At 35.4% G+C, this 26,671-nt stretch overlaps 2 protein-coding genes across 6 annotated transcripts in view; both read right to left on the minus strand.

Annotated features, from left to right (window-relative positions):
- Positions 1-331: 331 nt before the first annotated feature.
- On the minus strand, positions 332-4,869 carry THAP1 (THAP domain containing 1). The gene is made up of 3 exons (XM_019649275.1): positions 4,586-4,869; positions 1,543-1,738; positions 332-1,029 (listed from the first exon to the last, which is right to left on the minus strand). The coding sequence occupies exons 1-3, from the start codon at positions 4,654-4,656 to the stop codon at positions 655-657; spliced, it is 642 nt and encodes a 213-aa protein (XP_019504820.1). The 5' UTR covers positions 4,657-4,869; the 3' UTR covers positions 332-654.
- A 2,828-nt stretch (positions 4,870-7,697) lies between these two features.
- The window catches only part of RNF170 (ring finger protein 170), a 28,182-nt gene continuing 9,208 nt past the window's right edge, over positions 7,698-26,671 (minus strand). For all 5 annotated transcript variants that reach the window (XM_019649271.1, XM_019649274.1, XM_019649269.1 and 2 more), the window contains 5 exons: positions 24,760-24,835; positions 22,242-22,350; positions 18,616-18,689; positions 15,099-15,209; positions 7,698-10,529 (listed from right to left, as the gene is read on the minus strand). In XM_019649271.1, the coding sequence (XP_019504816.1) occupies positions 10,260-10,529; positions 15,099-15,209; positions 18,616-18,689; positions 22,242-22,350; positions 24,760-24,835 (640 nt within the window). In that variant the 3' untranslated portion in view covers positions 7,698-10,259. The remainder of the gene's footprint in view (positions 10,530-15,098; positions 15,210-18,615; positions 18,690-22,241; positions 22,351-24,759; positions 24,836-26,671) is intronic.

Here is a 26,671-nt window from a genome sequence, read left to right on the forward strand (position 1 = left end):
AAGAGGGACCTATTTTTAAAAATTCCATTTTTTATAAAGTTACTTAACCATGTTAATTAGGTATGAAATGACTCTTCATTTTCTGCTCTAAAGACAACCAATCTTTTTTTTTAAGTATTGACTTGCCAATGTATCTTTGACGAGTTATTCAGAAAGATAAATGAATCTTCTGACTTTACAAATAAGAATGTGTGAATATAATTATACATATTCTGAGAAGTTGTGTCCCATAATCTAATTTATACTTCTGATTTAAAATATAATCAAGTTCTCTCAGTAAACTGCATTAATTTTACATTTTAAACTTAAATCATCCTTACTGTACCGTTCATTCTGCTTCCTTTTTATGTTTACATTATTTCTGTAAATACTCAAATTAAAAAAAACAAAACAAAAAAATCCCAATCTTGAAACCAGCTTACACTGGAACTCTGAGGTTAATTTGTAACTTCTAAAATATTTTGTTAAAACGTAAAATCCCTGAAATTACAAACAAAAAATTAACAATTTTACAGTATATAACTAATTTATTTTTTTAAAAAAATATTCTGAATTGTTTTTGTACAATTGTTTCATTTTTTCAAATGAAACTCTTTTATAGGCTACAAGAGAGTATGTGGTATCGCCCCATTAAAAACCAATACAAATTTTTTTTTATGCTGGTACTTCAACTATTTCAAAGTAGTCATTTGGTACAATCACATAACCTCTCTCTGATATGTCGTCTTTCTCTTTCTGGAAGTGTACAACCTCCTTTAATTTTTCAAGCTGTCGTTCTTGTCTTCTGCATCGCTGCTGTGCGGTCTTGAGCTTCTTTCTGAGTTTTTCCACTTGTTGTTCTAGCTGATGAATCCTTTTTCTCTGGTGCATTGTGTCCTCCACAGTGTAGTTGTGATCACAGAAAACTGAGAGATTGTCAGGGGTTTGAAGAGGAGGCATTAGTAATCCAATAGCAGCATCAACCTGGGAGATGGGAGGTGTCAAAGGAGGTGGGGGAAGCTGTTCTTGGGGCTCCAGAAGATCGTCCTTCTAAAACAATGCAGAGCATGTTTGAATTTATTAAGTAGGAATAACAGTTTAAAAGAATTCATCTGTGGAATTTAAGAATATTAAACTTAAAAAAAAAAAAAAGAATCCTTGGTAAAGAAACATTCCAAAATGAGAAAATAGTTTGTTTTAATTATACTTTTCTACCTGAATTAGAAATGGAGGCAAGAAAGAGACAGAATGACTAACAAAATTTAATTAAATACTACGCACTTAAAACTGAGGAGAAAAATACTTTGAAACTAAACTGTCCAACTGGTCTTAAAGTAAATTACAAAGTTCACTTGAGTTTCTTAATGTGAGGATATTTAACTTTAATAAACTGCATTTTGTATTTTTTAAAGGTATATCACTATTAACAGTAGTTATTTACAAGTGATAGGTTCCAGGTAACATTTATTTTCTTAATACTATTCTGAATTTCCCAAATTTTCCACAATGAACACATTAATTTTATAAATAGAAAACAACCCAACATTTTTAAACACTTATTACCTTGTCATGTGGTTCAGTACAAAGAAATATTGTGGGTACAGCATTCTCTTTCAGTAACTTGTTGTTGCACTCCCTCTTGAAGCAGTCTGGAGTAAAGTGTTCCGAGCAAATACTGCTATACTTGGTGGGTTTAAAGTTTTTTCTTCTGACAGCTGCCTCCCATTTTTTACAAAGACTAGGTCGAGTAAGAGGAAACCTAAGAAAATGACATAATTCAGTTCTCTGACTTTATTTAAAAAAAAAAAAAAGGTACATCCAAACTTTCCTACTTACGAAAAGAACTATCTTACATTGGTGTTAACACATTAAGGAATATTTGATTAAAACACTACTTCTGATATTTGTTTTTTTGACAGTTTTAGTTGTGTCTTATTCACCTTAGTTCATTAAAACTGTACTTGTTTTAAAGATCCTATAAATAAAATGACCTCCCACTAATGTGGGATATAAGTCACCCCTCCTAGAACAGTATTTTTCTTTTTTTTATATAAAGCAGTATTTCTTATAGAAATCTTATTGGTCACACAATAGTTTAAAGAATGTCAGATATAATGATATATACAATCTAAACAAGACAGGTTAAGAATTTATATCATGTAAAAATACATATTAAAAGTTAGCCATGCAGTGGGAAAAGTAGGTGATGAAAAGTTGGGGGTGGAGGGCCCATACATAGTATATTGTTTTTGCCCCTTCATTATAGTAAATAACTTCCAGTAACAAATGCAGGTATTCCACACACTTCTAAATACACAGGGGTAAATCAAGTAGCTCTCTTATCGATCTCATTTATTATTGTTTAAATTTTTACGTTGAAGACACTAAAAGTTTCAAGTGAAATACATACTATAGGGTAAATGTGTATTAATTTTTTTACCAGTGATTTTATGTGTACTGCAAAACAAAACTGCCTGTTTCTATCTATCTACTGAGAAAAAGAAACTTCTAGTTCTCTTAGAATCGGTCAGACAAAAAGGAATAATCAAATTATATACTTAAATCATTAGATGAAGAACTTAAAAAATTATGTGATTTACCTCTTGACCACTGGAATATGTCCATTAGGCCCAGATAAAGGGAGGTGGGAAGAGTTTAAATTTATTGTGATTTTTTTTTTTTGCCAAGTCAAGGATTTAATAAGCTGGGGGGATTGGAAAGAAGCCAAAGAAGGATGTTTCCACGCTATGTTCCAGTTTCTTTCCCATGTAAGGTATGTCAGAGCCTTATCTATTACCATGAGACTCTCACCAATCTTTACAGAAGTCCCTTTTCTTTGCCTGGTGTAGCTCTTCCCACTGCCACCATGTTTGTTTCTTCTGACAGCTGTGGAAACTGGGGAAAAGAAGTACTCCTAGAAGATTCTTGCTGGAAATGGCCTCTAGCAGTACAAACTAGGGTAGCAATCGCTGGTAAAATTCAGCACATAGGGCCTTCTGACTCAAGGACTACAAGTGCTCAGGTTGTTTGTGAGGTTTTGTCAAGATTTTTCCCATCTCTTCCCCCAAAACTGTCCTTTTAGATAAGGGATGAGATGTAGAAGGTTAGCCCTTTTTTTAATTGAATTAACAGCCAGCAGAATCTCAATAATTCTGATGTATGAATGTCATCCTTAACTATTTTGCAGTGGCAATGAAGGGTTTTCCATATTTTTAGATCTCCTCTGCCACATCAGGAGAAATGGGGAGATGGGAAGCTGAACACATATGGTTGTGTTACAACCTCCTGACCTATTCCTACACTTTCAAACTACTGGAGAGGTCAATTCATTAACTTTCAGAAATTCCAATAATTCAAGAGGTAATATTAGGATATAACGGAACTGGATCCTAGGAGTGTTAAACGTTCTACTCCATTCTCATAAGGGGGGAAACATCAACACTCAAGATCTCTCTATGCTCTAGGCACTTGTATTTCTGTATGGTCCCTCTCATGTTATACTAAACATGTAAAAATGCATCCACATCCGCTTTTAAACATAAATGACTTCCACCAAAAAAACCCCCTGAATGAATATTTAAAATTTTGCTATTGTAATTATTCAGCTATGAATAATTCTTGTAATTCACCGATTCTAATTTCTTAGCTACAATCATTTACAGCAGGGAATTCTTGAAAAAATTTAACGTAAATGTAATAAAATTTGTAAATACTGTAGAATTTGGCTGAATGAAAATGCCATCGTGTCACATTTTGCAGACATTTATCATTAAGTCATTTCCATTTTGCAATTTTTTTTTCAAGAGAACATTTTCCCTCTAGGATAAAACAGTCCTGAATGCTGTGGGGGAGGTTCTATTCTAGTGCCTTCCTCTATGCACCCATAATAGCTCATATTCACCTTGATTATAGTACTTGATCATGGGTCCGTATTATTATTGTCCATGTTATCATCATAGTGTGTTGAAAACATAAAGTATTCATCTTAGCAATACTAGAAACTGTCTCTAAAATTTAAGAGGTCCTTACTGGTTGGTTCCTAGAAATTGGGTCAAAAACATTCTCCCTGAAATCCTGGCCCAAAATCCATCTATAATGATGCTGGCCTACCATCCACAGCAAGGACGAAAAGAGTGACTTCTTTTTAAAGGTCTCCGTTTCTATTTCAAATTTATTTCTAGAGTTATTACCACCTCGCTTTTCTACGACCTAGGAGTGAAACCCAGATGCCTCTCGGCCTGGAGACCTCACTACCTACAGAGCCTCTTGGCACTGCCCGCGGGCCCGGCACCCGCCAACCCCAGGCTGCGAGCAAACCTCGCACCAGGGTGGGATCCTCCAAAGGGAGAATAGATCACCGGGGTGACGCGCGCCGAGATCGCGCAGCCTGGGGCACCCCGGCGCTGGCTTAGATTACAAGCGGACACGCCCATCGCTCCACGGCCTGGAATAGACCCCGAGGAACGCCCGGCCGCGCCCCGCCCCTGCCTCCGCCCATCTCGCTAGGTCTCGCGCGGACACGCGCCTGGCTCCGCCCCCGAGCCTAAACGGCCGCGCGCCCCCAGCCCGAGCTGGGGCAAGCCCCGCGAGGCGCGAATGTACTTACTTGTGGAAAGACACGGGTTTATCCTTATCATAACGGTTCTTGCAGCCGTAGGCGGAGCAGGACTGCACCATCCTTCTGGTCCTCTGTCCTTCACTTCTGCCGCCCCAGCAAGCAGGTGAAGCTATCAATGTCGCTGCGGTCGGCTTTGACACCCTCACTTCTTCTGTAGCTTTGGCCAACAGTTACAGTGAAGATAGCTTCACTTGGAAGTGACTAATGTGCCCGTTTTGTTGTTTGTAGTAGCAGGAGGACCACAGCCCTCTCCCCTCTCCCATCTCCAAGATGGCGAAGGCAGCTTCAACCTCACTTCTCGCGAGGAGTTCGTCCTACCGTCTCTGATTAGCCCTGAGGTCAGAGGTAACGTTCCCTGAGAAGCAGACCATTGGCTGAGGTCCGGCGTGTTGCCCGGCGGGCTCAACGTTGCGGGAGTGGGCGGGGCCTGAAGCTTCCGGAAGGAAGAAACAAACAGCTTGTTAGAGGAGGCGAGGGAAGCGGAATGTGAACCTAGGGTTGGGCTCCGCCGCCGATGGTTTTCTTGAGTTAATTGATCTGGGGCGGTTTAGTGTGGAGAACAATACGGTCTGTTGGGTCCTCTGGCCTAAAGGAGGGCAGGTGTAAAGCTGAGGTCGTTGGGTAATTGCGCCCATTTCTTTAAACGGCAGCCACTCATTGTGTATGATTTGTAATAATTATGGAAATAACCCAAATGCCCACTATTGAATGAATAAATTGTGGTATCGTCATATAATGGACTACTATACAGCAATCAAAATGAAGTAGTATGACACACAATATGGATGGTTTTTACGTAATGTTGAATAAGTCAGACAAAATACACTATACGATCCTTTTTTAGGTAAAATTAAAAGTCTGAAGCGGTTACTTTGGGGGAAGAGGCAATGAAGGGACTTAGGGGATGGTGGTAATGTGTCTTGACTGAAGTGATGGTTAAACTGTTCACTTTATGATAATTATCTGACCCTTATTTATAAAATGGTGTTTATTCTACTTTAGTAAAACAGCTTATTAAGCAAATGAGCCACACAAGATAAGCAAAACTGCCTTTTATTAGCGAATGAGCGATATTTGTATGTTCATTTGATCTCTTCATTTGACCATTTAAGGGAAAGACAATACATAGGGATACTGAAGGTTAATTAGAATTTTTGTTTCTCAACCTTAAAAGGCCAAGAGCTAATTATTTACTGATATAACACTTTTTAAGGAAAAAAAAATTTCACCCTTGACATTTAAAAGAGTTTTGTACAATTATTCTCGAAGGATAAACTTTTGTCTTCTTTGATAAACTGAAGAAAAATAAGTCACTTGTTTTGCCATAGGAGAGGGCTAAGGGCTATAAAGATGTTTTTAAACTAACTAATATCTAACAGGTTAGATTTTAATTTCTACCCAACTATGCTTTTTCTATTAGCAATTTTTATTTATTAAAGATACTCTAGCATTCATTCTCTGTGAGCCTCATTATCTTCATCTGTGGAGTAAGGCTGTAGGACTAAATGAGGAATTCTTAATTTTGAATCCATGAATGGGCAGGTCTTGAATCCCCTGAAAAGAAACTGAAATTATACATACATGTGTGTATCATTTTTCTGGGGAGCTATCCATAGCTTTCACCTGATTTTCAGAGAAAATGCAAAAACTAGGCAATTTGTAAGGATCCTTACAACGCTAATATTCTAGGATTAGTGAAACAAGATTTTCATGTAGATAAGAATTAAAGGTTTTCTCTAATACTGATTAGAAGGGTGAATGTTTTGATCTGAATATCAGGTATTTTAAAAGTTTTTAATTTTGTGTTTTAAAACATTAAAATCAAAACTGTTAGGTATCAGTGAGTTTAAAACTACTTTCCCAGCAAAAGGCCTACAGCTAAATACCACTAGTCTTAAAAAGAGAATAAGTAAAGTATCCAAACATGCTCAGTGTTTTCTGACAGTGTTTATTCCTCTCATGCACCAATCTGGAACATGGGATGAGTCAGAGGATACAATTGGATGAAGATGACAGTGACTGATAACACCTCAAATTTGCTTGCAGTCTATGACTCTGCTTAAAAACACTGATGCCATAAAAATGGTCTGGTTCTGACAGAACAACATTTCAATGATTGTCTTTATCTCTGTGATTGTCAACAGCCCTTAAAGCCTACTGGCCTGGTCCTGGCAGACAAGCTTTAGGGCCTTCAAACTTGGAGTGCCCTTTCTTATCTAACTCAGTCCCAGATTTATGGATTGCTGTTTAGCAAAACAGAAGAGTCTGGAGTACATTTAGTGTTTTAAAGAGAAGGCAAAGAGTGCTAACATAAGGACACAGACTCAGAAAAGAACATTTCAGTTATCAAATACACACTCAAAAGGAATAGGTGTGGAGAATCAGGGTGCAGGCCTAATCTCTAATTCCAATTCCACCCTTCTTGTCCAGAATTAATATAGATTGCCCAGATTAAATAATTTTCCTCAAAAACATTTCTACTTTTTAAATTTAAAAAAGCCTAAGCAAAATTAATTAGAAATGTGACACAATATTGGATGTTCATAAGTGAAAAGGAAAGCCATTGCAACCATTATATTGAATACTATTTCAGGAATTTTATTTTTTATTTATTTTTAAAAAGATTTTATTGGGGAATTGGGGGAGGGGAACAGATAAGTTGCTGTCCTTTTGTTCTTCAGTCTAGTTGTGGAGGACGTTTCTTCACTGGTCCATGTTGGTATTATCATTGTGTTCTTCCTGGGTGAGGCAGTCGCTTGCTGGCCACTGGACAGCCACTCACAGCGGCTTTTGGCAGCTCACACCGGCTGCCAGCTGCTCATGCTGGCTGCCAGCCACTCACAGCAGCCCACTGCAGCCTCACTGCAAGCCTATACTGTCGCCAGCGACTCATGGCAGCCCAGCTCCAGGTGGAGCTGTTGTTCACCATCTTAGCTCTAGAGGGTGCAGCATCACTGACCCTTGTGGGATCCAAACTAGGGCCCTGCTGCTCAGAGCTGGCGCTCCCAAGCCAACTCTTAACCAACACACCACTTGGCTGGCCCAGGAGTTTGGAATTTTAAAGCAAACAATATTAAAGAAATAGGAAGAAAACAAATACTTTTTAATTTTAGTTATGTTGCTTTTATTCAAAAGAATAGCTGCTTGACAAATTCTTAAATCATGAAGTTTGAACCAAACCGTCAATCTTCTGCAATAACTCTGTGAGGTAGGTATCTGCACAGCGACAGGGACCAAGAGTCCTTTCTTCCCTTGCTTTCAAAGGCTGAAACCACTGTCCTAGTGGACAGTTAAACAATTTTTCATCCTCTTGTTCCCCACAGACCTGCCCAAGTTACCATCTGTTCCTGGGGTTCGACCATCTGTTTTTGTGAAGGTTACAGTATTGTTTACAAAAATCCAAATTGTTGCTTTGATTTATATGACCTCACACTCAATCATAGAAGTATTACTATGTTTAAAACACTGATTGACTCTACTTGCTTTAAATACTCTCTCAGGTCCTTTCTACATTTATTACATATGTAGATCCTTTCTACATCTCTAAAATTCTGAGATGTCAGTATGTACCCTTTTGAACTTAATAAGACCTCAGATCATACAGTGTTTTTGTATGTTACAAAAGTTGGTACAATACAACTCTACCAGGAAAGTCTCAAAAGGAATTCCAAATATTACAATAAATCATAATAACTAGAAATGTGACACTTGAAGCAGAACACATGCACAGAAAATGAAATCCTTTAAAAAACGACATTGCTACATAGCCCCAGATCAAGTTTGTAATTGGTAGGAAATGCATTTCTAGTCTGGTGTAACAATTTCATACTATTAGCTTTTGAAGTTGGTAACTGCAGCTGAAATGTTTTCTATGAAGTATGCTACCCTATTAGATATTTGATTTGGAAGTAGAAAATTAGGATTCATGAAGTCTTGATATGTCATCCTTCCAGACCTTTCCTCTTAGGCGCCCCAAGCTATCCTACTCCAGTGTGTTCCAAAAGACTTCCAAAGGACTCCAGTTTCTCTCCTGCTTCCTCTCTTCGTAATAACCTTCACATCTATCTGAACCCATGCCAGAGTCCTACTGAGAGTCCAATACCAGTTCAGTCACTTATTTGTGCATGGCTTCAGAAAAAAAACCTTTCATCTATAACACAAAGATTTCGTCTATGAAAAGGAAGACAATGCCTTGCCTTCTTCACATAACTGTCTTAAGGATAAAATGAAAGGTATACAAGAAATTGCTTTAATTATAATGTACTATATTTAAGTATTGTTCTTATGATAAGCAACAGCTTTGTCCTAGGCCCAAATTAGAAAACACTTATTGATATTTTATTCATCATCTCATTAATTGATGGCTAATCTGATTAATTTGAGAGACTGTGACAGATGTTCTTTTTCTCCCTATATCTATAAATAGTGAGGCTCATTAATACATGAATGGACAGTGTGATTATCAGTGATTGCAGGTGACAAAGCCAACACCCCTGGGCATCAACGACAAAGCTGCTGTCCAGTATGCTAATGAGCAGTGCCAGCTGAGGGAGTTAGGACTTCATAATACTTGAGGTTTTTACTCTTCTCAAAGAGAAAACTGCAGAAGAGAGCGTTAGACACTTATGCTGTAGCCATTAAAAACCAAGGTAATTTTCCTGTTGAATCACCTCAGACAACATTTGCTCATTCTGCATAAGACCTGAGGAACTTGGGCTATACGCTGCCATCTAGGAACAGATTACAAAAGTTTTCTGATTAACCAAATTTGTCCTTTCTGTTGCTCTAGCTCAGCAGTAATTTCTCTTGTCCAATTTAAAGTGTTCCTAGTATCCTCCTAAGGTCTTATTGATACTCAAGCCATGAAGAACCACTTTCCTCAGAAATGCATCAAGCTACTATGTGTCTGCAGTATCACCCAGGTTCCTGAAAAATTCCCTTTATAAGTTATTTTGATATGCTATTCCTATAAAAGGACCAAACTCTTGTTTAAATGTCATAGTTAAGAACATAAGTGTGCTGGCTGGAAATAAATTTCTTACATCTTGTTAATGCTACTGATTAATAAGTGTTCTGTAAACCAGAATGTGAAATTAAGTTATAAAGTTCAAGTTTCTTTTAACTTTCAGCTCATAACAAAGAATTACATCAGAATGGAAAAGCAGAACTGCTCCAAATGAACAAAAGCTAGCTAGTACTAAAAGAAACAGTTTTCCCCCAATATTGTACAATATTTTATTGTAACAAAAATATTTAGATCAATCTCATAGCAATATATTATACAGGTACTCACTGAGAAGGATAAATTTGATAATGTGTACATTTAACAATATTTTACTATACATCCAATTAATCTGAGTAATTTGGAGGAAAAGAAAAAGATATAAATCCCTTTTTATATAATTCTGTATTTTTTCCAGAGACTTTATAGACAACACAATCAAGATACAGCTGTAAATTATTATAATTCTAACCTTAATATTAGAACCTGCAACATGTAAAAATTCCGGTCATGTATTGCTAGGTATTTGCCAAAAAGCTAATCAAATGTTTGTAATACAGCGGTTTTAAGTTTGTAAGATAATATTCAAATGCTTTATACTGCCATGGGTCCTTTTGTCTGAGTTTACATAGTAGCTCAAATACTTGAGTAAACTTTTTTTCACCTGTTTAGTCTCTGTGTTATCACTTCTCTGTACATAATAGAGATGTAGATAAGCAACAAAAAGATGACAAAGAAATCATCTAAAAAGCCTAAAATTCCAAACAAGGCTTCAGGTACAAAATCTAGAGGTGATATAAGATAGAAAAAAGCTCCCATTAAACAAAGTATTATCCTGATACGGAACATCCAGAAAAGGCCCCCGACTGAAAACATTTCCCTGAATGCATGTCTCAGTAAAGTGGGTAGATCCATAATTCTTTCCATAATCTGGTAGGGGGAAGAACAAATGTTATAATTTGGCATCTAATGTGTCAAACTTCAAAACAATGTAATTTTCTTACAACGTGCAAACTCATTTAACATGAACTAAGAAATTTCACATATTGATTGGACACCATATTTTCTAGCTATGCATTTTATTTTAAAATAGTCCTTTGATTACTAAGTTCTTATAAAATAGGCCTTATTGCAGATAATTGTAAAGCAACTAAAATAACAAACTTAAAATATAGGATATAATAAAATAAAACTCAAGTTATCTCTAATTTGGGTTAGTAAAATAAAATAAATGAATATAGGATTAGAGTCTGAGGCTTGAACTCAAGTCTCAGCTTTAAAGTCAGATCTGGGTTTGAATTCAATGTCAATCACTTATTATCCAGGCGACCTTTCAGGAAAGTTGTGTAACCTACTAGAGAGCAGTAAGTCAACAACTCATTGAGTACTTATGTGTCATGAGGACTTTCAAGAACTAAAAGAAATATTGTATATAAAAGACCTTTATAAATTGCTAGATAATATATAAGTGGTATACATTAAAGATACACTAACTTTGATGGCTTTGACAGTAAGAATACCAATGAAACTGATCCCTTCTTAGGGTGTTTATTCTGTTTAGCTTAAGCGAATTACTAATTGCTACAAAGATTTTGGAATGACAGACCCTACTTTTCTGAAAAGGATTAAGTTCTGAATGTTTACAGAAACACACATCACTCTTTAGGTTTTTACACAAGTGAGCATAATTTTCACAGCTGAAATTTAACAGATTACATAAATTTTAAAAGATTGAAGGACATGGAGAAATTGGAACCCTCATACACTTGGTGGGAATGTAGAGCCTCTTTGGAAACAGTTTGGCAGTTTATTAAAATATTAAACATAGAGTTACCATAATATCCAGCAAATCCACAATGAAGCATATACCCAAGAGGAATAAAAATGTGTCTACACAAAAACTGGTACATGAATAATGTTATGGCAGCGTTATTCATAACAGTCAAAAAGTGGAAACAATTCAAATGTCCATCAACTGAAGAATGGATAAATAAAATTATAGATTATTCAGCCATAAAAGGCAATGAAGTCCTAGCATAGGGAATATAGTCAATAATACTGTAATAACTCTGTTGTGTCAGATAGGTACTAGATTTGTTGGGGTGATCACTTCGTAAGTTATATAAATGTCTAATAACTATGTTGTACACCTGAAACACAAATATAATATTGTATGTCAACTGTAAGTGAAAAAAAAAAAACAATGAAGTACTGAGATGTGTTACAACATGAATGAACCTTGAAAACATGATAAGTGAAATGAGCCAGAGACGAAAGGTCATATATTATATGATCCCATTCAAATAAATGATGAAATTTCCAGAATAGCCAAATCTATAGAGACAGAACGTAGATTAGTGGCTGCCAAGGACTGGGGAGAATGGGAAGGGACTGCTGAAGCTTTTGGGAATATGAGAATATGCTTAAATTATATTATGGTGATAATTAGATTATATTTACTCTGTAAATATACTATAAATCATTGAATTATATACTTTAAACAGGTATCTCTGGCATGTAAAGTACATCCAAATAAAGTTGTAAAAAGAAAAAAGATAGTACCAATATCTTTATATGACCTTGAGTTTATTCTCTGACTGCAAATTTCTCATTTGTTAGTTGTTGTTAATTGGTTACATGATCTATAAGGTCCTGTGTAGTAATGACCTACCATGACTCCTTAACATAACTTCTTTTATTATCTCATTTCTCAGGCTGGTAAATGCAAAAGAAACTGAACAGAGGAAGTAGATCACTTCCTGTGGTCATTCCACTGCCCACAGTTCAGCTATTTTTAATCTGTATAAATATCATAAATCGAACTCTAGGTATGTATTTTATTTGTTTAACAAGTGCCAAATAAATTGAGAGGGAGATGGAGACAAAAATGGGAAGAATTGAGAGAGTGATGAGAAAACAGTTTTAAAAACTCCACCACCAGTTAAAGAAAATCTTGTAACTTCTTTTGGAAAACTAGTCACAAAAGGACAAAATTGATCTTTTTAGGATCACTTCCTATGCTAATTTTCTATTCTCTATGGAAGAAATATTTAAAGCAAAACAGCTAAACAGCCTTTGCAGGGTCTGAGATAAATTAAGTATTCTAATAACTAGCCAGTATGTCTTTTGAATACTTTTCTGTCCTTTATCAGAACTATTTTGTTCACTTCTGATCGCGTATCATTTATACCAAATCTGTAATAATTAGATAAATATGAAATGGGTTAAGAAATGTTTTGTATAATAATCACAATCTTACTCCAACTTTGAATGAGGTAGAGTGTCAAAGTAAGAGCTAAATGTCGTTACTATATTGTAATTTCATCACATACCAAGCTTTCTTACTCATTAAATATATATATATATATATATATATATATATATGACAAAAAATAATAGAGCAATGGTATGCTTCACACTTAAAAATATGGATATCTTAAAATTATTTTTTTTAAGTCCAGTGGTAGGTCTTAAATTTAAAATATTGATTTTTAAATAATCATCCTATAGATGTCACTGAAGGATATGTAAAAAAATTGCTGGATAAAAAATAGCAGAAGCTCCCAGATAACTATGGGGGACAATAGTGATTAGATTAAGTGTTTCTTGTTGCTTTAACACCCTAAAAGATTTACCCATTATTCACAACAAGTGAAACTATACCTTTAAATATACATGACATCACAGAATAAGGAATATGAGCAAGGGAGTACAAGAGCACATAGTTGTTTAATACTGAAGCATTTTAATAGTTTATATTCTTGGCTGGAAGTAGTACTATCAATTTTTGTTGTTTTTTTATTTTTATTTTTATTTTTTTTAGCTGAGCCATCCTGCTACCTGTTGGCAGCTCAGCGGCTGCTCAGCTCGGGCTGGACTCGAACCGCTGTTGCTCAGAGCTCAAACTCTTGAGCGAGCTCTTAACCAACTGAGCCACTCGGCCGGCCCAGTACTATCAATTTTTAAGGATTATTCATTAATTTATTCAACAAACATTAAGGGCCTACTCTATCCCAGACACTGAATTTAGCAATGAGAATATAGTAATGACTAAATGAATAGTCCTTGGTCTCAGGAAGCCTTTAGTCTACTGAGAGAAAATGAACAAGGTTTGAGTACTGTTTGTGACAAATGCTATGAAGGAAATACACAGAGGGCAGTAATAGAGAATACCTTGGTTGTTGGGGAAAGCCACTCTGAGGGAGGTCTATTTAAGGACTACCTCAGGGATGAGAAGTCGGCCATGAGAAGGGCAGAGAGACAAGCATTCCAAACAGAGGAAGTGGCACATGTGGAGGCAATAAGGTGGAAAGACTTGGAGCATATTCTGAGAGCAGGATGGAGGCCAGTGGAGCTGAGGAGGGACAGGGAACGTGGCACAAGATGTTAGGGAGGGAGGGACCAGGTCACACAGGGTCTTATGAACCACAGGAAGGAGTGGGAACGTTATTCCAAAAAATTCCAAGTGTTAAAACACAAGAGTATCATGGCCTTACTTATGTTTTCAAAATATTACTTGGGCTGCTGTTATTACTCTGCTAAGCAAGAGATGATAGTGACTTTAATCTGATGGCTATAGACACAGGACATTTTGATGAGGTAAAAATGACAGGATCCCCAAGAAAGAAAAATGATAGGACTTATTTATAGATCAGATGAGGGGAAGTTAGGGAGAGGAGGAAATCAAAACTGAACTCTGTAAGACTGAGAAAAGAGTTAACTGAGTTAGGGAGGGAATCAGTTTAATATTGTACATGTTAAGTTTGAGAATGCCTGTGGAACATCCAAGGTTGGATGTGAGCTACGCGGCTAAATAGGTAGTCTAGGAGGAGGGGTGTGGGCTCTCTACATACTAAATTTGTACTTAGCATATTCTAGTGTATGAAATACATATTCAGTCATACACACACTTCTAGAATTCTTTGTTAGATTTTTGAGAAAACAAATAAATGCGACAGTTTTTAATCTATCAAATGCTTTTTTTTAGGGGAAGGGTCAGCTGTAAAATCAATGTTTAAAAATAGAATGCTTTTGAATAGGTAAGATGACATACAAAAAAAACCCCCAAAAACCCCCAAAACCTAAGGTTTATGGCAACATTTCAAACAGGGGCCAGGGTAAATACAATAGAGTAAAACACAATTGTAAAACTCTCTCCAGAAATTGTCAGTTGTAAGTTTCTCATAAACTGTATTTTAGAATAACATAGGAGTTGATAATTTTACATTTCCCTCCAATATTTCCTATTGCTTTCTTGCTAGTATGTCTTTCATAAAAGATTTTTATAATGCTTCTTTTTGTTTTTTAAAGATAGGATAACTGTAATCCTTGGCAAAGCTGTAACTCAGTGAACGACAACATAATGAAGGTAAAAACTTTACCCAACACAAATAAACAATGAGATTTTTCATAGCGAAAGAATATTTGTCGGTAAATCTCACTTTACAAAAGAGACATATCATTATACTCTAACTTTGCACCTGCTATAACATTACTTACAGATCTGGGCTGCCCTGAGAATCTCCGGTTATAATCATTAATGTCTTGATGCAGTGGTGCAACATCCTGAGACTGGTCATTGTCACCAAATACTGGTAGCAGTAAAGTTACCTGTATATTACAGAAAAAACTGTTATACCTTTCTGCAGCATTAATTATTTTCATTTTGTATTATTCAATAAAATGAACAAAGCTGAATTTATATTTCACTCATTTCCTTTAGTAAAGGCAACACAGGGGAGGAAGTAAGCTATTATTACCTTACAATAAAATCCAATGCAAAATGTAATTTGAATGCCTATAAAACAAAATAGGCACCTTATCCAAACACAGGTTCTAATATTTTCCAGTCCACACCAGGGATAAAGTCAGTAGTTCTCTGTTTGGGCTAACATATATTTGATGATATAAAAACGATGAGAAAACATTCAGGAGCAAAGTGGCATAAAATATATACCTATTTGAGAGAAAAAATAAAGGATTTCTTTTTCCATTAAAATCACGATTCCTTATCCTCATTGGTATTTAAAATATCTTTGAATGTTACCAACCATAATACAGAGATTACATAATACAGAAACCAGCTCTCAATCACCTATCCCCACTATAATAAAAAAGGTAATTCTTGATACTGTTACATAAGATAATACATTTAATCCCTTTTGCTCCATGGTAAAGGTAAGGAAACACAAATATCTCAGGACCACACTTGGTAATCTGAAGAAGATAGTACCCTGAAAAATACCTATAGACATGGTCACTGTACAATGGGATAAAAATGGGAAGTAGTGACAGACTTAGGTTTATATCATCTAGCTTTTATCATTCCTCAGTTCAGCTGTAAAACCAGGGCTTCTCACTGCTCAGACGCTCTCCAAACAGCTAAACAAAGGAGTAACTCAGTAGTAGGTAGTAGGAACAACAGGTACAGTTTTCCCTTCACAATTTGTTAACAAAATACATCCTCTCAATAAATATTCATTGAACACCTACTGTGGGCAAGGCACTGTGCTAAGGGCTTGATATATAAAAAAGGAAGACAAGCCTTGCCCACTGGTGATCACAATCCCCACAGTAGAGGGGGTGACAGACCTGTTCAACAGCCTGCACTAAGTCACCCTGGTAGGTGGTCTAATGATGCTGAGAGTAAGGACTTCTTCTCCCTGGGGTGTCTAGGAAGCTTGAAACTTAAGCTAGCCCTTGACACACAGGTCGGACCATTGGGGTGTTAGTGTATGCATTCAGGGAGAGACGTGCTCAGCGTGCTCTAGTCAGAGTCAACAGCCTATGCATTATTCTTTCCAGTGAAAAGGAGGTGGAGCAGGTATCTGCCACCTGTCTTGCTTCCAGGATGAATTACTCTGCAGTTAGGAAACCAAAAGCTATTGCATGAAAACAAGTTTATCTCTGCCTTTCTAGCCTCTAGCCAATTTATGCGTGGTCCAGAGGATACCACCTGCTAATTTATATATACCCTAAGAAAAGCCATGGGTGGGGGAGCTAATTCTTTAATGTAAGACCTAGGGCCTGGTGTCAATGTTGCTGGTAGACAGCTAAAGATGATGAGAGGTGGTACTGGCAAATAGGTTTCAGTGTTGACTGCCTTGTGTCACATATAAAATCAGCCAGAGACACAGTACAAAAATATTAGATTTTCCTCCTGACCATGCAATAAAGAGTCAAATGTGAAAGAGGCAGAATTTGGGAATGTAGAAGAAGAGAGAGCCCTGAATCTCCATCCCTATACCAAAAAAAGAAGGCAGTGATGGGAGGAAGTGGAGAACCAGAACAAAGGCTGTAAGATGTGTATATATGTGTGTATGTGTATATACAGAGGGTGCCAAAGAAATGTATACACATTTTAAGAAAGGAAAAAACTGTATTAAAATTACGCTGATGGTAACCACTTTGAGCACCTTTTGTAATTGTAGAAGTCAAACGTGACTTGTATTCATCTTTTGTTATTGGTATATATTGAGTATTACAATTTTAATACAATTTTTTCCTTTCTTAAAATGTGTATACATTTTCTTGGCACACTCTGTATACTTAACAATACATACCATATGATTTTATTTATGTGAAATCCAAAAATCAGGCAGAACTAACCAATAATCTTAGAGGTACATGCCAAGGTAATGAAACTATAAAGAAAATCAAGGAAATGCTTATCTTAAAGGGAAATAGTAGTTACCTCTAGATGAAGGAGGGGTGAAGATTTGGGAGGGGTCCTGAGGAGGGTTCTAGGGCTGTTGGCCAGTTTCTGTTTCTTCATCTGAGTGGCAATTACTCAAGTGTTGCTTTGTGATAATAAACTGTACTTCTTTGTTTTGTGTGCTCTTCTGTATGTGTGTTATATTTTACAAAGAGCTTTTAGAAAATTGTTGCCTCTTGTATCGTTTTGTTTTATTTTTTGGTCTCTGTGGTTTTATGCCTTTATAAAATGTCCTTTACTATTGTTTTAGTGGAGTTGCGAGAGGGAGCAACAGTAGATATACGTATTCAATTTAACATCTTTACTTGGAAACTCTCTATCCTTTTTGGGACTATTTTACACACTGCAAGACTTCCTAAGGAGACGCTATCTTTTTACATGTTCATAACTCATTATCAGAAAGACACATCTTTTTATTTTAAATGGAAAATGAAATAAGTATAAAGGAAATTATGAAAAACCATATGCACCTGAAAGAATGTCTTATTTTGCTACATTTACTAATTTAAAAACTAAGGACTTCAGTTTCTGTTTTTCAGTATATTACTTCTTCCAGTTTGTCAAAGAAATTGAGAATATTTGGCAATCTCATCTGTGCTGACATTTCAGTCTTCAATATATGTTTATAAAAACTTTTTGTCTCCCTACTGAGGTAGCTTCTACACTAACTATAATGGTCAAATCTCTTCTGGATAATTCAATATGGTTATGTTTCCAAAAGAGACATTTAAAAAAATTATTATTCCTCATTTAAAGCTATCTGGACCCTTACTGGAGAGGGGCAGATTAAAAATGTTAAAAAGAAAAAATTTTTTCAAAACAAGTATATGTAGGGGATATTTACTTAAGCCTGATTAAGCTAGTTTAGTTATTTCTTTGCAGGTATTACAACAAAGACTTACTAGGATTTAGGAGACGATTCATTTACTATTTGTTTTCTACTACAACTCAAGGATTTCAAAGGAAATTCCCGTTTTTTGAGGTGTTTTAAAGACGTTAAAAAATAGTGGAGGGCCGGCTGAGTGGCTCAGTTGGTTAAGAACTCACTCAAGAGTGTGAGCTCTGAGCAACAGGGTCGCCAGTTCGATTCCTGGCCCGAGCTGAGCTGCTGCTGCGCTGCCAACAGGTGGCAGGATGGCTCAGCTAAAAAATAAAAAATAAAAAATAGTGGAATAATATAGAAGCTTTGGATAAAGGAAGTTCAGCTAAAAATATCAAAATAATTCAAAAGTTAGATACAGAAACTATAAAACTTTACAAAACAAACTAGCTTAAATGATGCTTTCTGGATATAAACATTACCGTTTGTCTACAGATTGGACAACTGATTGCCCCAAGCCATGAACCATATCTCCAGTATGCAATAATGCAGGTACCTAATGGGAAAAAAAATATTAATACTGGTGTTTTAAAGTCCATATATCCTGAGAAAATTTGAAATAGTTTAACAGTATCACCTTATTTTAAAATATTTTTTACTTCATCCAACACATTCTTCAGGTAAATTCAAATCTAGTAATTCCCAATCATTGAAAAACATTTTTATTTAATCAAAACCAAGCATGCACTAATTGCTCAATGCTACGGGGCTTACTAGAAAATACTGCATTTACTATATAAAACAAATAAAATAAACATCATTGTAAATATGACACCAACAAGTCACAGCCTAAATTTTCTGTTCCAAATTTGATATGTATGTTACAAAAACACAACTTTTATTTTTTATGAGTCTAGAAAGTTAAGTTACTTAAGTATCAATAAGAGTAATTAAGTAGTATGAAAAAGGAACCAACGGATACAAAGATTACATGCTCTCTGCCCTAATAAAGTTTATAATCCAGTTCAATAACTGAATCAACTTTTGTTCTAGTTGGGTTTGATTTTTCTGCTTGAAGGTGTTCATGAGTAGTAAAACCGCTAAACACAGCCTAAAGGGAAGACCTAAGAAAGTGATAGGTGAGGTAAGTATAGAAGCACAAAATGTTAGACCAGTAACAAGTGAAGAAATATTTTTAAATACTATCTGATGTTTAAGGGGCCAGTTTATTTTCTTCTTCGCAGGACACTTGTTTCTCAGGTCATCCAGGTCCTGATGTGAATCTGAACTAAGCACTTCTTTTCTCCCTCCTATGTCCAGGATTTTTTCTGTATTCTCACTCTTGTCTTAGCAACCTAGCTTACCCTTCTTGTGTTCCTTATTCTGATTCTTCCAGATCAAATAATTGTCCAGCATTCAGCAATGACGATCAAAGTAAGGATAAGGAGACCAAGGTAACATACTTAAATCAATCACAGAAGATAGTTAAATCTTGAACTGTGTAATATTAACTTTAAGCACAAAAGGAGTACAGAGAGGGAGAACTCTCTGGGATTTGTTAGAGAAACTTGTAGAGAAAGAGTTTGAACTAAACTTTGTAGGATAGCGAAGATTTAGATAGGCAGAAATCAGGTGGGATTTTAAAAATCCAGGTTTATGAACAGCAAGAGCAAATACAGGAGGCAGAAATAAATGGCATACGAGACTGGTAAGCAAAACAATGGGCTCAGCAAAGGCTCTCCAAATTGGACATTACAACAGTGACTGTGGGGAAAATCTGGTCCAACAATTAAAAGATGAATTTAAAAGCTAAACAATCTTTATCTGATATTTTGTTCCTTCTCTCAGCATGCTGTGCTAATTACATACCATTAATCCTTTCAGCAATCTAATTTCATATATAAACTACAAGAAAGCAAAACTTAGAAATCTGTTAGTATTATTACTGCCATCTATAATGATACCTTAGATTTATCTACTACCTTTAAACCCAAAAGTTCAATGTGTTTTGACATAATTTATTTAATCCCACATCTCCTTTCCACAAATTGGGGTGTTGGTGTCCTTGTTTTGCAAATTATGTAATGGTCACTTGCCTGCACTGAAAAACTATGGTCCAGCAAACCAAACACTTTGGTTCATACACATCTGCTATGATATATTCGATGTTTTCCTTTTTTCTCAACTTTCCCCCTCTTTAAAAAGAGAGATCCACCTAAATAGAGTAGAGATGACTCAATGACTATTCTGGAACACAATCTCCCTAAATCTGTTTATTTGTAAAATGGGAATAAGACTCCTTAAGACTTAATTTAGAGAATTAAAATAATGAGGGCTACAAATGCAAGTAAGGTGAAGTCTGTTGCTGCATTATTCTTAACTCACTGTAAAGGAACAGAAGTAGTTCCATACACAGGAACCAAGCTAAAGTGATCTTGATATACATGGTATCAATATAATTAAACTATTATTCAAAGAACACATTTTGTTTATTAAAAAGTTGAATAACTAGTTTTTTAAAATGTTTAAACCTATAGACGGTAAGTAAAAGTGTCTCATAAGTAGAGCAGGATATCAGAAGCAATCTACCCTATTACCTCAGACCCAAAGGTAAAACCAAGAACACAATACAGCCATCTTTCAATTGACTGGGTTATCCACTCAGTGAATTACTTAAGCCTGCGTTGGCAAAGAGAATTCATCTTGCCTGCCAAGACTCACTGATTCCTAACACTTTTCTGGAGTACTGTGTTAGAGGATGGCTGAGGCCATATCAAGACTCAGAAAAAGAGTGTCCAATTGATTAGGAATATCTACCAGAGGTTTGAGAAGAGAGGAAAGTATCTTTTTTTCTCTGATAGCCATTCAATTCTCCCTATCTGATTTTTCATTATTTTGCTGCTCATTAGCATTTCCAACAGATAAAGACAGACACAGAAATCAGTGTTTTATAATTTGTTAGCTACTTAGAGAAAAATATTAGGAAAGAAGTTGAAATTAATGGATGAGAAAATAATGGTGCTGGTCAGTACTTACTAAATGAGTACAAGGTATAGGAAACCCTGCATTGAATGGTATAGATTTAAAATATGCATGTCATCCCCAACACTAACACTATATATACCTAAGAATTCCACATCATCTTAAAAGATACAAAGGGCAGAAAGCAATTTATAGGATCATTGTATGCTACATTTTAAATTGATCTTTATATGGAAATTGGGTGCATTTTGGGAGCAATTAAAACCCTATCTTGAATACAGCTGTTCAAACAGAAAGAACTATCAATGAAAAAATAGGTCTAATGATCGGATAAATCTTAGAGAGTAGCTGTATTTGCCACCAGTTATAGAGTGGAATTGAGCATAGGGCTCTGTCCCTTAGCAGCTGGGTTACCCTTTCTGAATTTCTTAACATATCTGAGCCTTGGTTTAATGTGGTTAGATGAGATGAAGTATATTAAGTATCATGTAATAACTTACTCTCCCCAATCTCATATGACCATAAGAATTGACTATATGATATCTCATTATTCTCTGTGAAATCTTTCTGAAAGGTCAGGAAAAATGCCCAGGGGTAGAAAGCATCCCTTACTGACACTAAGTAAATGTGAAACCAACATTCCCTTCTTGTCCCAGTACATGCTCTAAATTTTTCATTCTCTATCACCAAACCTCTTGAGGTCCTGAAGAAAGAGGCTAAGAACTTCTGTACTAACTCAGAATAAAAAAGTTAGTAGACCTAAGAGAAGGTCTTGGGTGGCAGGGTCCTTGAGAGAAGAAATTTCCTGCATTGGGAAGGATGAATAATAAATGAAATTACTAAAAAGTGATGAGCAATGAGGTATTTAGTGAATCCCTCATGGTATTGATATACTTGAGTTAAACACATTTCTGTTTATTGAGAAGTTGAATAACTCGTTTTTTAAATCTGAACCCACAGACACTTAATAAAAGTGGCTGGTAAGTAGAGCAGGATATCAGGAGCAATCTACTGTACTCACGAAATACAAAATGTGACAAAGAGAAAATTAGGAATCCGGCCTGTGTACACATGTGGGTCTTGGTCTAAACAGTCACTTTTGCCAAATACAGCATTGTTTGCTTACCACAGAAGAGATGTCCACAGTTGGTTTCAACAGGGAAGGATGCCTGATGTAAACAGATCGGACAGTACATGTCAGTGTAGAACTGCTGTCGAGCAGCCACAGGTGCATCCTGATGAGAAAGTATGTATTCATATTCATGACATGCACAGGTTTTTCAAAACTACCTTTATGTTAAATTATACTTAGGAATACAGTCAGTACAGTGAAATCCTCATCAAATTTTAGATATGTAATAGTTCAAGGTCTTATAAGTTTGATAAAGTTATGAGACTACCTTGTTATTTTATTTATAAACTGCATGGTCTCTACCTTCCTTCCTGAACACAATTTAAAGATAAAAACCTAGATTAACTCAGGAGTTTCTCTTTATTCTATTAGGATGAGCAAGTTATTTTGAGTAACACAAGGCTGAGCTAATACATAAGCTGAATAAGAAATGTCAAACTGTTTCCCAAGTATGTATTAATTTCTCATTTTTAACATCTTTTTCATTTATACATTCCTGATTAAGTGTTACATGTATACACAATCTCACAAGAGCTCAGAATTAAACTTTCAGAGAAGGCTATTTGGTTATTTTGGAAGTAGAAAAATGTAAGACCACTGGTAACTTGAATTTAATCCTTCACACAGTCAGGTTAGTAAATTTTAATGTTTCTCAGTTACATCGCTGGTGCAATTGTAATAGGAATGCCGATTAGGAATCATCAGTACAAGAAGCATCCAGATATCAAAGAACCCACTGGAATGTGAGTGCTATGAGGACAAGGACTTCGTCTGCAAGATCCATTGTAGCAGTACCCCAGGAACTAGAAAATTATCTAGTACTAGTATGCAATGTATACCTTTTAGAATACTTATCAAAACCTGTTTTTATAGCACCTAGCATATATCTTATAAACAAAGTAGCTGGCATTAAAAACATTAAATTACCAAAATAAAAAGTATCAAATTTCCTAAATATTAGTTATTGTTAATTGTAAACTAAATCAAAGATTTTGGTCATTCAAAATTAATTTACTGTAACTAAAATCTCGTGTCCTAAAACAGTCCTAAAATACTAGAATAGTCTATAAGCCAAAGTCACACCTTGATGTGAGAGCCAATTTTGTCATTTTTAATGGTGCAAAAAAGAAAAACATACAGCACTTAATGTTCCCCTCTCAGCCTTCTCTTCATTATTGTTCTTTGGAAATTAACTGACAAAAAAACCAATTACCAGTGCTGTCCAACAGAATTTTAAGCAATAGTGGAAATTTTCTTTATCTGTGCTGTCCAAACTGGTTGTCACTTGTCACATTGGCTACTGAGTACTTGAACTGTGGCTAGTGTGCCTAAAGTGCTGAATTTTTAATTTTAATTAATTTAAAATTAAATAGTCACATGTGGCTAGTGGCTACCATACAACACAGCACAGTATAGGCTAAGTCACTAGCTTCATTCTAACTAGAGCTATATGCCATTTTTGAGGAAGATGTGAGGTAGATGAATGGGACAGTGATAAAAAAAAATCTAGAAGATCCCCCTCAATCTGGGACTCCTGTATATCTAGATCCATTCATGTAATCCTACTGGGAATTTAAGCAAGTCTTAGTAATCAAATATGTTAAATGGGGATAATAATAGCTGCTTTATTTATGTTTGAAGATTAAATAATAGTTGTATGTGAAATCACTTTGTAAATTATTACACACTGTCCCAGCATGAATTATTGACAATAATATCTCTGGAAGAGAGTACTACTAATATGCTTAAACTATTTTTGAATCAATGAATTTAAGTTCTATGAAGTAGGAATTCTTGTCTATTTAGTTCACAATTAAAATCCCAATACCTAGAACACTGTCAAACATATGGTAGATTTTCAATAACTATTTGGTGAATGGATAAATTATAAAACCCTCTTTGGAATTAAAGTTTGACGTGGGTAGGAAATCAATTTTTAATTTTTGTTTTTTCATGTTAGTTATCTTGGCATGATGGTGTACAATATCCTACATAACCCAGCCTTCATAAAATATATTACATTTCTGGTTCTTGGAGAGTCCATCTGGCTAAAAGCAAAGAAGAGGCAGAAGAGAAGTTTTCTTCTTTTCTTTGCTTAACTTGTTTTGTTAACTTTGATTATTGAAGAAAAAGAAAAGAAAAAAGCCACCCTTAATAGTCATTTCTTTGTAGGTCTTAGGGGAATATATGTTAGAAAGAATAGTTTTTCCACTACTTTTTATTAAATCAAATTAAGAGAGTGATTATTTCTTCACAAGTAAATAATAAGAAAACTGCTGTCTTTTAAAGCAAGTTAAAAGAAACCACAACAACATATGAAAACATGTGAGTAGATTAAGATTGTCATTTGCCTAATCTGAAAATATAGAATTGATAGAATAATTTATGGTAGTTTAAAGCAGGAAGAAGCCCATGTTTCCAAAAAGTTATTTATTAATATTTCATCACGATTTCATATGCAAGGGGAATTATCTACTGCTTACATAAATGCACATATTTATATAAACAGTACCTGTTCTGTTTGAAGTTGTTCCCGAAGCACCCTTACTAGTTCTTGGTTTTCTGGGTGAATGTTTTGATGTGCATTTCTGTTGAATAAAATATAATAAACTTTGAATATAATATATTGTCAGATGAATCAGTTTTCTTTATGTGTCTAATTTTCGACCTAGTACTACTGGTAACTTAATAAATGTAAATGATGGCGTACAGCTCTACTCCAATTCCAGACTGAACATTCCAGGCTATTTTGAGATCACTGATTATCGGCTCATTTCATTTTTAACTGGCAAATGATGAAATCCAGAGTCCTAGTACCTTGTGGATTTAATGTAATTGCAGACTTACAAACAATAAAAGAGCAATTAACATATTTAATTCTTTTGTAAAATTCCTTCAAAATAAGCAGCTATAAGGGTCGGCCGAGTGGCTCAGTTGGTTAAGAGCTCACGCAAGAGGGTGAGCTCTGATCAACAGCGGTTCAATGCCCGGCCCGAGCTGAGTTGCCGCTGAGCTGCCAACAGGTGACAGGATGGCTCAGCCAAAAAAAAAAAAAAAAAAAAAAAAAAGCTATATAATTCTATATATTATTATCTTTTTGAACACCCTTCCATATCTAATTCGGTCCTTCTCCCAACTTTTCACCTATGAGGGGAAGGGACAGAGAAAAACAAAAACTAAAATTATATAGTATAGAAAAGCCAAAAGCTAACATACCACTAATATCTTAACATTAACAATTACAACAGAGAATTAAAAGTGAGAAGTTAGTAGCCGATATAATAGGATGGGATAAGACATATAAGAATTGAAAATTAGAAGTGGTGGTTAAGTTGGTAGGTTGGGAGTGAAGATTTACATCTGAATCATGGCTTAATTTCATTTGGCTGCAGAAGTATTTTCTAAAGTGAAATCTCTTCAACAGCAATATTTTAAGTACGCACAATCCCAGTGTTACTCTACAGAGGAAACTTTACTCTATGGGTGAGCCAATATCCAATAGCAATAAGAATTCTAAATCAATATACTAATGGGATAAGGAAAATTAAAGAAATCCATCCTATGATTATTCAATTTTTAGTAAAAAATTCAAATTTTAGAAAAGAAAGCTGACAAAATATAACCATTAGTTCACAGAAGACATAAATACAATTTAAAATCAAATCTCTAATCAGCTGCTGTCATGGAGAACTGCTTGGTGTGCGGGGAAAAAACTGCCACACATTTGGTGACCAGAAGCGTTCTGTGTAAATATAAAGGAGACACACAGGAGACAAACACAGTAGGGTAGATCCAGGTTTTTCCCTACTCTGCAAGGAAAAATCTGCAGGTTCTTCCTTTACACCCTGGTTCCATGAAGCTACACAGAATAAACCTAATTCTTCAACAAGACAAGCCCTCATCATATTTAAAGACAGCTTTATGTCCTACGGCCTTTTCCCCTAAACTAGATATCCCCAGTTACTTTAAGAATTTTTGTTTTCATAGCTTTACCCATTCTGATAACCTACCCTGAATGTTTTACAATTTAAAATTCTTGACCCAAATTGAATATATTCAAAATGTGACCTTTATCTGGTTATTTTGATTAATGCAGCCTAATACTATTATTTTTTTGGCATCTACAATATACAATTGCCTTATTAAGTAGCAACTTTTAGTTTCGGCTTCATATCATTCCAGTTTGTGGGAAAAAAACTTTTATTATGCAAGTAGTAAGTATCCATAGTAAGTAAATTAGAAAAACAAACAAGGGGAAATAAAAGTATTTAAAAATAAAATTAAACTGGGTGGGCCGAGTGGCTCACTTGGTTACGTGCTCGCTCAAGAATGCAAGCTCTGACCAACAGGGTCACCGGTTCAATTCCCGGCCTGGGCTGAGCTGCCAACAGGTGGCAGGTTGGCTCAGCTAAAAATAAATAAAT

Source organism: Hipposideros armiger, unplaced genomic scaffold (assembly GCF_001890085.2).
Source record: "Hipposideros armiger isolate ML-2016 unplaced genomic scaffold, ASM189008v1 scaffold_131, whole genome shotgun sequence".
In the NCBI taxonomy this organism is placed as follows: domain Eukaryota; kingdom Metazoa; phylum Chordata; class Mammalia; order Chiroptera; family Hipposideridae; genus Hipposideros; species Hipposideros armiger.

Coding starts and splice junctions, on each gene's coding strand:
- THAP1 (XM_019649275.1), bottom strand. CDS start 4,656: ATGGTGCAGTCCTGCTCCGCCTACGGCTGCAAGAACCGTTATGATAAG. Junction 1,739..4,585: donor AAACCCGTGTCTTTCCACAA/GTAAGTACATTC, acceptor TCATTTTCTTAG/GTTTCCTCTTACTCGACCTA. Junction 1,030..1,542: donor GTACTGAACCACATGACAAG/GTAATAAGTGTT, acceptor GCATTGTTTTAG/AAGGACGATCTTCTGGAGCC.